Here is a 15,489-nt window from a genome sequence, read left to right as displayed (position 1 = left end):
GGACTTTACAATTACCACACGCTCAGTTCAGACATTATCAATAAAGCGTTCAATTTTTTGTAACATTGTAAAAATACACTTGATACTCTATCTTAGACAAACATATATGAGTATGTGGATTTCAGATTCAAAGTTTGAGTATATGCATTTCATATATTTTAATAAATATCTGTGCATGGATTGCATACAATAAATTAAACATTAAGTCGCATTCAGAATTTCTGATATTAATTGAATACCATGTTTTTTTTCGTACCATGTATGCGTTAATAGGTACTTTTTATCATTAGTTATAATAGTTTCTATTACAAATGCATTTCTTAAACCGAAGAATCAAAACCATATGCCGAAAACAAGCCTCTACTTGTAAAATAGCTTGTATTAAAAAAGGAATAATATGCTATACTTATCAACATATCAAGATAACCGTTCGAAAATTAAGCACCATTTTAATTAAGAAGTCATTCTGATAATATGCTGTACACAACATGTCTGTACAAATGTGCGAATCCCATCAAATAAAAGAAAAAAAGACATTCCGTAATTAAACAATATTAATATACAGATTTCTTATCAACAAAAAGGCGATAATGACGCTAACGCGCTTACCATAGTTCACGACGGACACCACTTGTTGAAGAGTCAACGTGAAAGAAAGGTACGAACGTAGTAGGAGAAAAATAGGATACATCTAACTGAACAAGACATGTGGTCATACGGTACGGATGCCCCCACCTTCCACTTATGCCTCAAAACTCCGCATATGTCAAACAAGAAGAATTTGACTTGACCTCTAAATGTGACCTTGATCTTTGAGGTAATGAGATAGGTGACACATCTCCTCAGGGCAGTCATTCGCGGTATATTTCTTTAAATTAAATGATAAATAAAAAAGTTTCAGCCTGGACAGACTGTTTGATAGCAAAAGTTCGATTTTAGACCTCTCAGTGTGACTCTGATCTTTGAGGTAGAAACACATGTTTTAAACACTAAAAGCAGTGTTCTGATTGTTGTGATTAGTGGTTAGTTTAGAAGAAAAATTTCGACCTCTATCAACTAAGTTTAACCTTGACCCTTAAGGTCGCCGTAGTGTAATGGATATGGTGTCCGCCTAGCGACCGGGAGGTCACGGGTTCGATCCCCGCTGTGGGAGCGTTCTTTCGATCTCCCATATAGACACCAAGTACTGGTTCTAGGCCCAGGAAACGGACTCGAGAGCATTTCAAATAAGTAGGAATTACTTTCTATGCAATCGAGCTAAAATAAATAGGTTTAAACTAACCTTGACCCTTGAGATGGGTAGACGGTTTTAAATGCAACATGCCGTCTCATAATGGTGAATATTTTAGCAAAGATATTTCAAAATCTTATATTGTATATCAAAGTTATTATTGTTGCACGAAACTTCGCACATGAGTTTCGCCTTCTTAGAAAGATACATTAAATGTATCAAACTTCAAATAACTATATCAAACAAACTATACAGTACAAATAATGCGACTTAAATATCATACATAACATTGCAGTCAAAGGTGAGTAACTACGACTATCCAATATGACTCCTTGATAAGAGTTGTTCTACATGTAACAAGAGATCTATTTAATCTATGGATGGTTTTTCTAAGATTGTACCTTGTGACCAAGTTTCATAAATTAAGTCATAATGCATATTAAGTAGTAGCAAGATTGTTTTAATATTTGACTGGGTGCCCTTGTTTGTGGAAGCAGTTGACCGATTTTCGAACTCGAATATAGATATTTCGAACAAAAACATTCTGACCAAGTTTCAACAAATTAGATGTAAAATGTGGCCTCTTGTTTTGTGTACGAACTAACACTTTACGACGCACAGCACACACCGCGTGATGACAGACGTCAGACATAGGATGATCAGAATAGCTCAACTTGAGCACATTGAACCTTTAACCCATCTATGCCTAGTGGACTCTCCCATCCTTCTAAATTGGATAAATTTATTTCCAAAATTAGGGATGTCTAGTATATGTATTTCTATATTTAGAATATTTCTTACAGAAATTCATGTAAGCAAACAGCTCAGACCCAGATGAGATGTCTCATCTGGGTCTTCGCTGTTTGCCAATGCCTTTTTTCTAGACGCTAGGCATACATGTAAATGGGTTAATGTTACGCAAGAAAAAAAATATTTTCTGTTTATGAATACAGTATCCAAAATTTGTGTGCACACATACAGTATGTGTGCTTTACATGTAGATTAAAAATATTCAACACGTCAACAAAAGTAAACAAAAATCGCCATATTAAATACAAATACATCCAGATCTCGTTTAAACCTTAATTGTGCATCTTAAATGTCCATATCTTGCAATAAAAAACGCTTATCTTAGACATATGCAAGGCAACAGTATTCGTAATTATGATAACTATAGTTCATGGAAAGCACGGTGTAAATTGTGATGATAAGGATCTCGTATGTATCGCAGTCAGTGCGATATGCGATATGCCTGCAGACTGTAGAGGCGTTAGGTACCAAATGTTCAGCTTGTTTCATCAAATGCGTCGTCTATTATTATCATTTATTACTATCTTTGTTTGGAATCCCTGGGAAACGGGTTGCACTTGGAATTCCGATAAAGCACTTTCTGAGTGCAAATCGTCGCTTAAGAGCACCCAACATGCATGGTATTATTTACCCGTCGAAACTAGTCTATGAGTTTATTAAAGTCTCATCAGCATACATGTTTATATAATCACAACATACAATAAACCATAAGCATAATAATAAAATGCTGCCACTCGAAAGAATCGAGTTATATGAGACTAGAGTATTACATCAACACAAGAATCATAATATAATTATAGTGAAATGAAAGGGAGCTAACCCCCGAATTTAAATTACAGAAAACTGCAACAAGAACTGCAGAGTTACCTCTCTTCCAAATACCATAAAACTTGTACTCGGCATCGACAACGGCCACCAACACCACTGAATGATATCACTCGTAGATGTAGTATAGTGATTCCACGTGCTAAGGACATCATTCCGCTTCTGTAATACATACCTAATTGGCTATATATGTGTACATATTTCGTTTGCCATGTTTATAGGGAGTATATCAACAGAACACTTTTGGTAATTTGATGAATGTTTAATGCCTGTCAGCCGTGTAACTTAAGTATGCCATTTCGAAGAAATAAAGGTACATTACAAATTCGGAATACACAGGAATGGGCAGTTACATTCAGTATTTCGTCGTAGTGGAACGTTGCAAAACAATTTTTTGACAAACCCGGCTTATCCATACTTATCCCGACTGCAACGTAAAAGGATCATCTCTTTCTTACTCCAAGCCGTATTAAACAGTGTTGTATCCTTTGAAAACACGGGTTTAAACCTAAGTAGTACGAATAAGACCGAAACAGACCGTATAAATCGGTAATTATTTCGAGCCCAAGAAGGAGGACTGATTTATAAGATTTTAATAGGGGACAATAAGAATCAGTGCATTTTACCACGGTTGTAAAAAATCACGGATATTCACGTACTCCTATGTTTGACTACGGAATCGATACGGATAGCTGCGGACCAATGCAGACTGTCGCGAATTATGAATAAAAAAACTTACTGGTGCTAAGTGCGGATATTAGTGCCCTTTGCATGCATAACCGAAGCTACTAAGACGCTACGGTAAATCCACCAAGTATCTGGGATCTAGATAGTATACATGTATACAGTATGCGCTATTTGATAGTAGCGGTACGATGCTTTGCGTGTCAGATCAACGGCAGTCTGTTTTCCTTTGTTATTAGCTTCATTAATAATAATCAACGTGTACAAGTGTATTATGGTGTCTAATAGAATACAGGTGCTTCTGTTACCTAATGGAATAATCACGAGTATTCGCCCGCTGGTGCACAGAGTACTCATATATACAGCCGCGAATTATTTCGGATAGAGCACAAATACTTGCCAAAAGTTATAACGTACGATGAGTTACTTTCTGTTACGTATTTCGTCCCGCGCAACGGAATGGTATATACAAAAATCAAAACGCTAATAGCATCGAAAAGGTATCACAATATTAAACATATCGCATTAAAATAATCTTTTTACTGTATACCTCATATATTATATTATTTTTATTATTTGCATTATTCTCGTCCCATAAAACAGTACACAGCCAAAACGAGCGTTATTGGCGTCGCCCTGGAGGGCGGCGATAAGTATGTAATGCATTTTTTTTCGCTAATGGGAGGAGAAGTTATTTTACGGATCAATGTATATATATTATTTGTTTTAAGAATATCTTGCATAGTGGTGATTTTTTGTGTATATTAGTGTAAATAAGTACTGCATTTGTGCCTATTACATTTATTACAATATTTATAGCCAATAATGCAAAGCTAATTGTTTTAATTAATAACTGATCCACAACTGATCACAGGGGAAAGATCACAGGGACTGGGCAAATACGAGAAACTTTCTAGTTTTGTATAAAAACAAATGATGTTTTGTATAAAAACAAAATATAATCAAAATATATTTATTTTGTGTTTTTTTCTAATTTGCTTATTTAGTGAAGAATCAATGTAGTAAGATATTTGACGACCTTTCGCGCAAGCAAGTTAATTGGAAGGCGTAGTGGTACGAAAACGTACAATGTATTAGTTTTTTAATAGACATATAATAACGATCGCTATACACAACTTCACCAAATAGCAGTACATAAGTGAATGTCAGCAGAAGAGATCAGTTGGGAGAGTGTAGACTGAAGTTGTTTACGCAATAGTCATCTAAAAGCCCCCCGGTTCAATCCCGGGTTCCGGCACGAACGGAACAGTTCGGCGGCTGACAATTTTTTCAGTCAGGTTAATAAATATAATAAAGCTTTATTTTATGTAGACATTTTAAAATCCATTTTACTACAATTGGACATTTTTATTAAAATTAATGGATGCAACGTGGTGACAACGTTAATTAAAATTTCTAACATCACTTAAATATCTTATAAAAAATACACGTGTTTTTATATTAACAAATAAATGCAAACAACACATCTATTATCCATGTATTTTTATGGTTGTCTATCATAGGCCTATCCCTACCACATATAGAGCGCGAAGCGCGACACGTATTATTAATTGTAACAATGAGTTGCGATAAAGGAAGCAGCCGCTTATCACGGAGAAGCTGTGTCCCAGCAACCCGTTTCCCTAGAGTCAAGCACTCCTTGGAGTTTTTTTTTAAGAACCACCTATAGAGCGCGAAGCGCGACACGTATTACTATCCAGGTGGTATGGGCCCTTTAGCATTATCCGACCATTATGTCCATAGTTATCTTCCTTAGAAGTTCAGAAATCTTGAAATCCTTGTTCTAAGTCCAAAATTTCATCCGATTGTTCCCAAACTTTCACAGGGTTTTTTATCAATGAGGACCCAACCCAAACTCTATATGAGCAATATCGGACCATAAGTCCAGAATTATGTCTCTTTGAATTTAAAAATAAAGTGAAAAACTGCTTGGTTAGGTGTTTATGTCAACATTTTTCATCAGATTCTTTCCAAACTTACAGTGTCTTCATATCAATGAGCATTTTTACCTCATTTAAAATGAGAATCATCGGGACAATAAGTCCAGAGTTTTTTTCTATTACCGGTATATTTGACAAAATAAATAATGTTCTCTTGTTTAAAAGATTTCACTACTTTCGTCTGAATCTTTCCGAACTTATTAAGCGTTTTTATATCAGTATTAATCGAACCCTATTGGAAATGATGAATATCGGAACAATAAATCTATTATGATCTTTTACTGAATTTCAAAGTATTGTGAAATGCAGCTTCTTTATACAATTTACAGTTTTCATTCATTTTTTTCAAATTTGTACAGTGTTTTCATATCAATGAGTACTCAACCCCTATCGTAAATGAGCAACGTAAGAATAAGTTCAGAATCATCTCCCATTAAAGTTGAGAAAAATAAAAAATTAATTACGCTTACAAGATGAAGCAGATTTTTTAAAACCTACACAGTTCTGTTCCATTAATGAAAACTGCACACGGATACCAGTTAAAAAAAGGAAACCAATGTAAATAAAATGAACTATGAAATATTTGGAGGTTACAACACAAAATCATAGATAATGGTTATTTGGGAGTTATAACACAACATCATAAATAATGGTTATTTGGGGGTTATAACACAAAATCATAGATAATGCTTATACCAGTATCTTTTTCTATTTTGTTTAAAATAATCGGCCAATATAATTAATATTTACAGTAGAAAAAAATCGTTTCATGTAACATCATTAAGTGCCTTTTACACTGAAATTCCCGACGCCCTTTGATGCTTTGCATTAATACTTATCTTGTATTGTAATGTAATGTTATGTAATTGTGTGACGTAGGCAAACAAAGTCAACAAAAATACCCTCATGGAACAGATTTATCTAATTGTCAACACGTTTTATATGCGAGACATATTTTTAAAAACGTTTATGCAGACCAGCAAAATATCTTGTTTCAGTATCATGTGGATTCTATTGATTATTCATGATGTTGACCCAGAGATTATCGGAATTTTCAGTTAAACGTGGATTTTCCAATACAGTGTATATTTGACGATCGAGGCGTACGGAAGACGACAGTTGATTGGATGATATAAATAGCTATATAAAACCGATTTATTTTTAGCCCTTTGACATTTATAATTCTGGAGCAATCGGCTTTATATAAGTTAATAGAGAGATTCTATCAATGCGATTACAGTTTTATAGTAACAATTATAATTTTAAAAAACACACATTTACAACACATTAAAATATAAGTAGCATGCTTGAATCATAGAATAATCCGTTTCTAGGCTCGAATTCCTGACTCGTATCTTGAAACCGTGTTTTCGATATTGAACTCTCTTAAGACAGTTGAATTGCGCATGCATTTCAAACTGTTATAATTTTTGCAACATTTGAAATGAGTCCATAATTGTTTAACGCGAATGTCATAGCTTACATTTGATTCTGTTATTTAAGTAAATGACGACAATACACTTATACGCAACTTTGATGGTGTAGCTTGTAAAATAATAAATTATTCGCTTCATAAAAAAAATTAAGGATCATATCATTCTGCCTCTACATAACATAAATCACGCGTATCTATGTGTTCATTGGCTCTTGTAACGATAATTATATCCGACAGATCTTATCATACCCTCAGCGTTGCATGTGTTTGTATCTGTACAAATACCTGTTTGCATGCCAATCGTTGCAAAGGGCACCAGAGACTATGCATTTAATCATACATCGTAAAGCAGTGTATGGCACATGTAAATACAAATAGTATAATTATATTCTGTGTAGTTCAAGGAATATCACCCGATAAAAATAATAACATTAGTATTTTTTGGATTGTGATGTTGTGTTTTTAACTGTACTCTCTTGGTTTAAATTTAATTGATTTAATTAAGCGATTATTATTTTATTATATGCACAAGTGTCAATTTTGTGTTGCCTTATATTAAATATTAAAATATGTAATTACAAATATTCGTTTATATTAATCAGATCAGTGAAATTGTCAGCACTATACACATACAGCGCATACAGATGTGAACCAAATATTTACGTGGCCTTACTTCTATTGTTTATTTGTGTGTACAAAAATACCACGTGAATGCATGCCTCGCATCCAGAGGCCATGGTAACTGTACACCAGGCAGCCATTACCTGGCACTCTTGCCTTTTTCGCAGAACCGCTTTTTCTCGCGCCTCTAAGCAACTGACGCGCACAGCCAGGTACACGGATGCTGGTACCCGGCATCGCGTTGCTATGTACATATACATTGCTTTATAGAATTGGAAGGATCGGAAGTAACGACAAGTGTACTATACATTAAGGTTGGTGGTTTCTTCCTATATTGTACATTATTGTTTAAGTAAACAAACAAACACATTTATTTTGTAAGAGTTAAGAAATACATGATCATACATGTATGTTTATTGATAGCAGATATAAGTTTATTAATGCATGCTTTTTGTAAATAAAATATACGCGTTGATTTATTTTATTGTTATTCATGTTCTCTATTACGATTTTATCCCTGATATTATACAAACATGTACAAGAGACATGTTTCATTTGTGTTGTGTTTGTTGTAAATGTGAGTCATTTAAAAAATATATATACATACTTGCGACGTGAACATAATATGCCATTATGATTTTAATACCTTTACAATATTTTTTAACCAAAAAAACGGTGTTCAGTTGTTCTTCACAATTTTTCCGAAACCTTGAGTTAACTGCACACGTTTTAACAAATCACACACTTATCGATGTTTAATGGGGCTTTTTCACGTTTTGGTAAATTGACAAAATTTTTGAAAATTGTTTCAGATTTGCAACTTTTCGTTGAAGTTATGATATTTGTGATGAAACAGTAATAACGTTTACCAAGCTCAAAAATATCCATTTTATGCATCTTTTGACGATTTAAAACCTGAAATTAATAAAGCGTTGCACCGCGAAATTATTTAATAATTTTGAGAGTTCTGTTGTTGTCGTTATAAATTGTGATACTACGAGGATTGATTATATAAAGTATAAAACATCACTTATTTTGGGATCACGGATGGCCGAGTGGTCTCAGCGATAGACTTTGACTCCAGGGGTCAGTGGTTCGAGCCAGTTGAGGACTACTGTTTTTCTTTCTTTTATTTTATTGTGGTTTTTTTTACTGGAACTTTTAGATCCAGTGTCAACATTTATCAATATAAAGCATTTAATGACAGACTGCAATACATGCCAATTTCTGTGACAAGGCCCCTTTTATTGCAAACTGATTGTATGTGTTAACATTTCTTTATATGAAAAAATAGTTTCGTACTTAATTCACAATCGCCGTAAGGAATAACCGTTTGAAGTGAGTTGAGGGTGTCTAAGTTCTACATATTGATGTTTAATTCAATATTAATGCAATATTATGATTTTATTTTCAATGAGTCGTATGTATTTAGCTACCAAAAATAAAATAAAAACTCAACGAAAAAAGTAGCAACGTATGCGTTATCTCGGGGACATACAGTTACGCAAAACATTGCAATACGATATGTCATAGTCACTTTGTCAAACTGTGAAAGAACTATGCTTTCGCATCGCTTTCTTATACGCGTAAAGAAGTGCCGCTTTGCGATGTTACATAACATGTTTGAATCAATTTCAAAATAGAAGAGAAGAATGTTTGCTTTCTTTGCAAGATCAGCTTTTGGGTGACAACCGCGGAATACATTAGTGTACAATTAGTAGATATCTTTCATTGATTAAATGATTTTAAAAGCGCGTAGTAGAATTTAACTCATTAATATTAATTAAGTGCGTATTTATGAACCAAGTTTGTGCGTGTACGTCGGTGTGACCGATTAATATCTAAAAACTGTGAATTTAATCTTGAATGCTTAATTAATAAAAACACAAAATGTACGCAGAACAGGGCGTCGTAAAAATATGACGATCTTCATACATCAGGCAAAATAAAACTGCACTGAGAGATTTGCTCCCCTGGCGGTTACTGGTATAATACACTTAAAATACGAATATTATAGGTTTTCAATCAGTGATGAATACGAATCACACACGATTTGCAAGTACATTAAACATTACATTAATAGTGTTTGTTGTTAATCATAGACGCCACGGCGATACATAATGTCTTCTGATAAAACAAAGGGTAACTTCAGCTGCTCAAGCACCAGACAAATATTTGTTTCAGCATAATGAAATATCAACATAATGACTCACCAACAAAATTTAGTTATATTCAAACGCGACAACGCTAAGTTGCATAAACACAACGAAGGAAATCAACCATAGGCTACTCTACCATTATTAACGGCGGATCTAACACATTCCAAGCACACGCTGTTAGAAATTAACGTCACGCGCCGAAAATCTATGCTTACACTGAAGCATGTTCTAAGGCCTGATAAGTTTCTACAGAAATCAATATATATTAATTCAAAAAATGAATAAATCAAAAAGATCAACACGTATTTTAAGACGTACTTTTCTGTGATTCATGCCACTCAGTAGATTATAATAGATATATCTTGATCTATCTTGACATTTTGCAAGTTTGTGTTCTTTGTTATTGTTGGCGAAGCATTTTACGATTATATACCGTCGCTGTCGTTCTCAAAACTCGTAGCTCCAAAATTTTCAAAAACGTTTTTTCGTCTTTTCCGAATATATGAAGTCTGGCGCGTGTTTTGTGCTATATCTCGTAGCTCTACGCCAATCAGAGCCCTTGAAAAATGCACGTGACAAAATGTTGTAGCTTGATTGTTGGCTTTTTTTTCGGCGAAAAGTCGTAGCGACGTCATTTCACCTATAGGTACGTCATTTCGTTTGGACAAATTTGACAAAAACGTTTTTATATTTGCAGCTACGAGGTTTCCTATCAGGACGAATTGTCGTACCTCATACCACGGACGCTCCGTGCTCATACAAATGACACAACTGTGGTGACAAAATATTGTAGCTACCATTTCTGAACATCAGTATGACTTATCAGTATGACTTACGCGTCTACGGCTTATACCGTATTTTGCAGCTTCATTTGTTTGGTATTTTTACAGAATTTCAATTTCTAAAACATCGTTATAAAAAAATGCGACGGTTTTTTCTCTCTCCTGAAAACTTGGCATTTTGTAGCTACGAGGTTTGAAAACGACAGCGACGATACACTCTTCATTGTAGACAATAATTGTTACTGTTGTTATTGTTTTATCTCACAAAGGATAGTATTTATAGTATAATGTATGTGTCCATTGTCCTGCTGTTTTTTATGCACGTGTTACTGTTAAGTTTATGTGTGGGTCCTTACAAATATAATAAAAATAAGTGCATGTAAACAAAATCGATAGCACAGCATTGACTGACGATACTGGTCAGATTTAAGGGACGTATTATGATAGTACGACTTAAGTCATGTTATAACCTTAGTAATACTTAGAAATCAAGATGTGTGGAAATACTAGTAAATCAATAGTGCCTTTAATATTGTGATTTTTAACCCCACGCTACTTAAAGCCACACACCTTGAAATGAAAAACATGTTAATCAATACCTATAGATGCAATTTGAAAGTGTGCAAAGTTGTCATTAAATCTATAGCCTAGTTTGCAAGTTATTTAATTTTTTTAACCGAAAGTAGGATTTATATACGTCCATTTCGACAAACGCGATTATTTTTAAGTTTTAAAGCTTAAAAAGACGGATTTCTACCTTGTAACCACCAGATATATTCTAAATAAATAAAATATGTTTCTTATTTAAACTTAAAGTGATATTATGGGCATCTTACAGTTTATAGCTGTCTATCGCAACCGTTGTTTATTTTTGGTGTTTTCATTTCATATACACTTGTATTTGTTAATGCAGCATCAACATACTATGCATTTGAATATCAACCGTACTTTCGGTTGACAACTGATCATGCATGTACGATGTGATACTAAATTTAGTTTTAGTGCAGATTCGTTCACATAAAAATCACATTAACGTCAAATTTTTACATCAACAATTTAAAAAAATTGTAGAAGAATGAAACACAATGCGTGTCAAAAGATGAGACACAGGGCCCGCATGTTCCTGATTAGTGACGGGGGTGAAACTTGCACGTAAATTTATTGTTGTATTAATATCTTATCGTTATGATTACTTGAACAGGAGCCAAATGATGTTATAATACAATTTTCAGGCCATAGAACAACCTCAATCACAATTTAAATATAATATTATATACATACTTTTTTGTTTTACAGAAAAGATGGCAAAGCCCCTGAAGATGTGCGTGTGCGGCGGTGGAAAGTCTGCGCAGGTCATGGCCGTCTTGGCAGCGTCAAACACGGACATGGAGGTGGTCGTTCTCACCACGTTTAAAGACGAAGCCGAACAGTGGAGCAAGGCCATTGATAAGCAAGACATGGTAGTAACTGTGAAAGGACCAGATGACAGCTCAAGGGATTTGAAGGCCAAACCTGTCAGCGTTTCGAAAGTCCCAGGCGATGTTGTTCCTGGGAGTGATATCATTGTGTTAGCTGTCGGCGCATATGCTCACGAGGAGTACCTGAAAGCAATCGTGGGTTTGATAGACAAAAAGGCGGTAATCGTGGGATTTCCTGGACAAGCCGGCTTCGAATACTTATGTAAAAGTCTACTCGGAGAACTCCGAGATCAAGTAACCATAATGTCATTTGAAATGTCGCCATGGGTGTGCAGTTTAGAGGCATTTGGTAAGAAAGCAGTTATCACTCGTACTGCACAGTGTCTAAACGGGTCTATATTGAGAGGAAAGGCCATTCCAAGAAAACCCGCCCTCATGAGTCTTCAAATGGCTTTGGGACCAACGCCAATGCTCAAACAAACCAAGCATTTCCTTGAGGTTTTGCTAACTTCCTTCTCTTTTTTCCATCCGGCAATAATGTACGGAAAGTGGAAGGATTGGGACGGCAAATATCTCGACAGCGAACCTTTGTTCTACGGGAACATCGACGAATCCACCGCACAGATCCTGGAAGAATGCAGCAAGGAATACCAGGCTGTAGCTTTTGCTGTATCAGGTCAAAGACCGGACATCAACCTGACCGAACTACCAGATATTTTTAACTGGTTGATACAGTTTTACAAAGATGACATAGAGGACGGTACAAGTCTTTTAAATGCGATAAAGTCTAACAAGGTCTACAAAGACGTTAAACATATCATGCAAAAAGACAGGACGAAGTATAAACCAGATTTCAACTGCCGTTATTTAGCGGAAGATATACCATATGGTCTGGTAGTTGTTAGAGGAATTGCCGAAATTCTCGAAGTTCCAATGCCTACTTGTGACATGTTGATTGACTGGGCTCAGGGAAAGATGAACAAAAAGTATCTTGTTGACGGTAAACTTACTGGCGATGATGTAAAAACAACGAGAGCTCCACAGAGATTCGGTCTCACAACTATGGACGAAATTCTTGCTGGCAAAAAGAAAGAAGACAGTGTTGATGTAAATGGTCTGGTGGCCTTAACAATTTAACGTTATTAGTATGCAATTTAAATAATTCGAATTAGAATTCCTACAAACGTCTAACAATTCAAGCGCATGCCTGCGTTGTGCATTCAATACTATATAACGCCATAAGTCTAAATAATTTATCGACACATGTGTATTTTCCATTTAAAAAATTTTAATGACCAGATTAACCATTACTATTACTTTTTTACTAGTAATTAATTGTATGAAGGCATATGTTACTACAATGTATATTGAGAGCACTGCGGATATGTTTGAAGTGTTTGTTAAGTATTAACCTCTTGTTTGGTCTGCGTGGGCCCCATTGGTTGTAAACGTGTGCTCCTGTTTCACCAATTAAAATATGAACATTTAATATGTGGTCTACGTTTAAACGGAATATGTGAAAGTGTTAAGTTACAGATCGACCAAACATATACATTTCGATTTTGCTTAAATAGTGTTAAATGATATCGCAGCATTGTTTTCAAACAAAGGACATGAGAGTGATGTATCACTTGAAATCAGATCAAATAACATATAATGATAAAAATAGCAAATAATAAACATTTCCGTTTTTTTATTTCTCCTTACCCCCAGTCATTTATAAATCGTAAGACTTCATACAACTCTTGCATACATTTAAGGTTGATCAATATTAAAATCAAGGTTGCATCGTTGTCATTCGTTCCATTGCCAAGATATATATTACACAAAATAACCGTAAGCTTTATTAAAAAGCATGGTGCGTGTTAGGCCCAAAGCCACAAACCATTTCGAAGACTAACGTCTAAACACTTAAGAATATCCTTTACACTGCCATCTTAAAAACCTAAACGAAAGTCATGTCTACAATTTGAATTAATTCCTCACTTGAATTTGGCCGAAACATGCATCTATAACTAAATTGAATCAACCTGATTTTTAACTTAAAGTCAAATGCACATGCCTCATGACCATTTCTTCGCAATTTAAGAGATAACGCCCTTTGTTTACTTATGTTTTAAAATGTTGTTCCGAGGATGCCTCGAATATTTAGAAGAAATAAACTTACAACTGAAAGCAGCTAGCTATGTAGAAGAACAATAACTATAACTTTCCAAATTGAGTGTTATTGCGCTTTGTTAATGTTTGTACTTGCATTTTGCCTGACGCATATCTTAAAAAAATATTTTTACCACCAAAACACTGCCAAGGCATGTATTTCTCATGGAGGAATCGTAAAGTCATAACTCAAGCTCCCCTAATTGTTGAGGTGATGAGTATGTCCTTTGTCCATTTTAGCTCGACTTTTCGAAGAAAAATGAGAGCTATACTACTCGCCCCGGCGTCGGCGTCAGCGTCGGCGTTGGTAAAAGTTTTTTATAAAGTCAAATAACTTCAACACTATCAAAGATAATTAACTCAAACTTAGAATACTTCTTTAATGCAACAAGACAATTATGTATGTCAAGTTGCATAACTTTGTCAGCATTATGTTTAGACTTATACCCCTTTTTATACTTAGAAAATTGAAAGTTTTGTTAAGTTTTGTGCTTAGGTCCACTTTATTCCTGAAGTATAAAAGCTATTGCTTTCATACTTGCAACTCTGACTGGCATTTTGACATAATTATGGCTTCTTTTATACTTAGAAAATTGAAAATTTGTTTAAGTTTTGTTGTGTTTTGGTCCAGTATATTTCTTAAGTATTATAGCTATTGCTTTCAGACTTGGAGCACTCGCTTACTATAATAAGGGGACTGTACAGGACAAGTTGCACAACTCTGGTTGGCTTTTTGACGGAAGTATGGCCCTTTTTTGACTAAGTAACTTTGAATATTTTGTTTAATTTTGTGTTTAGATGCACTTTAATTCTAAAGTATCAAGGCTATTGCTTTCAAACGTCAAATTCTTTCTTACTATCATGAGGGTACTGTACCTGGCAAGTTGAATGTTACCTTGACCTTTGAATGACATTGAATCTCAATGTCAAATAAATAAATTATGCTTAAATTGCCATAACTTCTTTATTTCTTCTTTATTTAGGATCAGATTTGATTCATACTTTGAAAAAACAACGCTTACCTGACATACCACAATGGACTCCACCCAAACCATCCCCCAGGCTCCACCCTAGAATCCCCCCCCCCCCCCCCGAAAAAAATGTGTTTCCTTTTTTATTCCCCCGGTAGCAGTTGAACTGTTCGTCGGTATGTGCGTCCGTCAGAAAACTTTAACATTGACCATAACTTTTGCCATTTTGAAGATAGCAACTTGATATTTGGCATTGATGTGATCTCATGGAGCTGCTTATTTTGATTGATGGAAGGCGAAGGTCATGGTCGTCCTTACAGGTCAAATGTCAAATATATGGCGTCTGTCCGTCCTTCCGAAAACTTAAATATTGGTCATAAATTAAATTTTGCACATTTTGAGTGGTGAAAGGTCTAGTCGTCCTGCAAGGTCAAA

The 15,489-nt window shown here is 34.9% G+C and overlaps 1 protein-coding gene across 1 annotated transcript; it reads left to right on the top strand.

Annotated features, from left to right (window-relative positions):
* The first annotated feature begins 7,756 nt into the window (after positions 1 to 7,756).
* On the top strand, positions 7,757 to 13,562 carry LOC127862474 (octopine dehydrogenase-like). The gene is made up of 2 exons (XM_052401624.1): positions 7,757 to 7,881; positions 11,805 to 13,562. The coding sequence occupies exon 2, from the start codon at positions 11,810 to 11,812 to the stop codon at positions 13,061 to 13,063; it is 1,254 nt and encodes a 417-aa protein (XP_052257584.1). The 5' UTR covers positions 7,757 to 7,881; positions 11,805 to 11,809; the 3' UTR covers positions 13,064 to 13,562.
* Positions 13,563 to 15,489: the final 1,927 nt, after the last annotated feature.

Source organism: Dreissena polymorpha, chromosome 16 (assembly GCF_020536995.1).
Source record: "Dreissena polymorpha isolate Duluth1 chromosome 16, UMN_Dpol_1.0, whole genome shotgun sequence".
Classification (NCBI taxonomy): Eukaryota; Metazoa; Mollusca; class Bivalvia; order Myida; family Dreissenidae; genus Dreissena; species Dreissena polymorpha.
The sequence above is the reverse complement of the archived record's forward strand: the minus strand, read 5'-3'. Positions and strand labels throughout refer to the sequence as shown.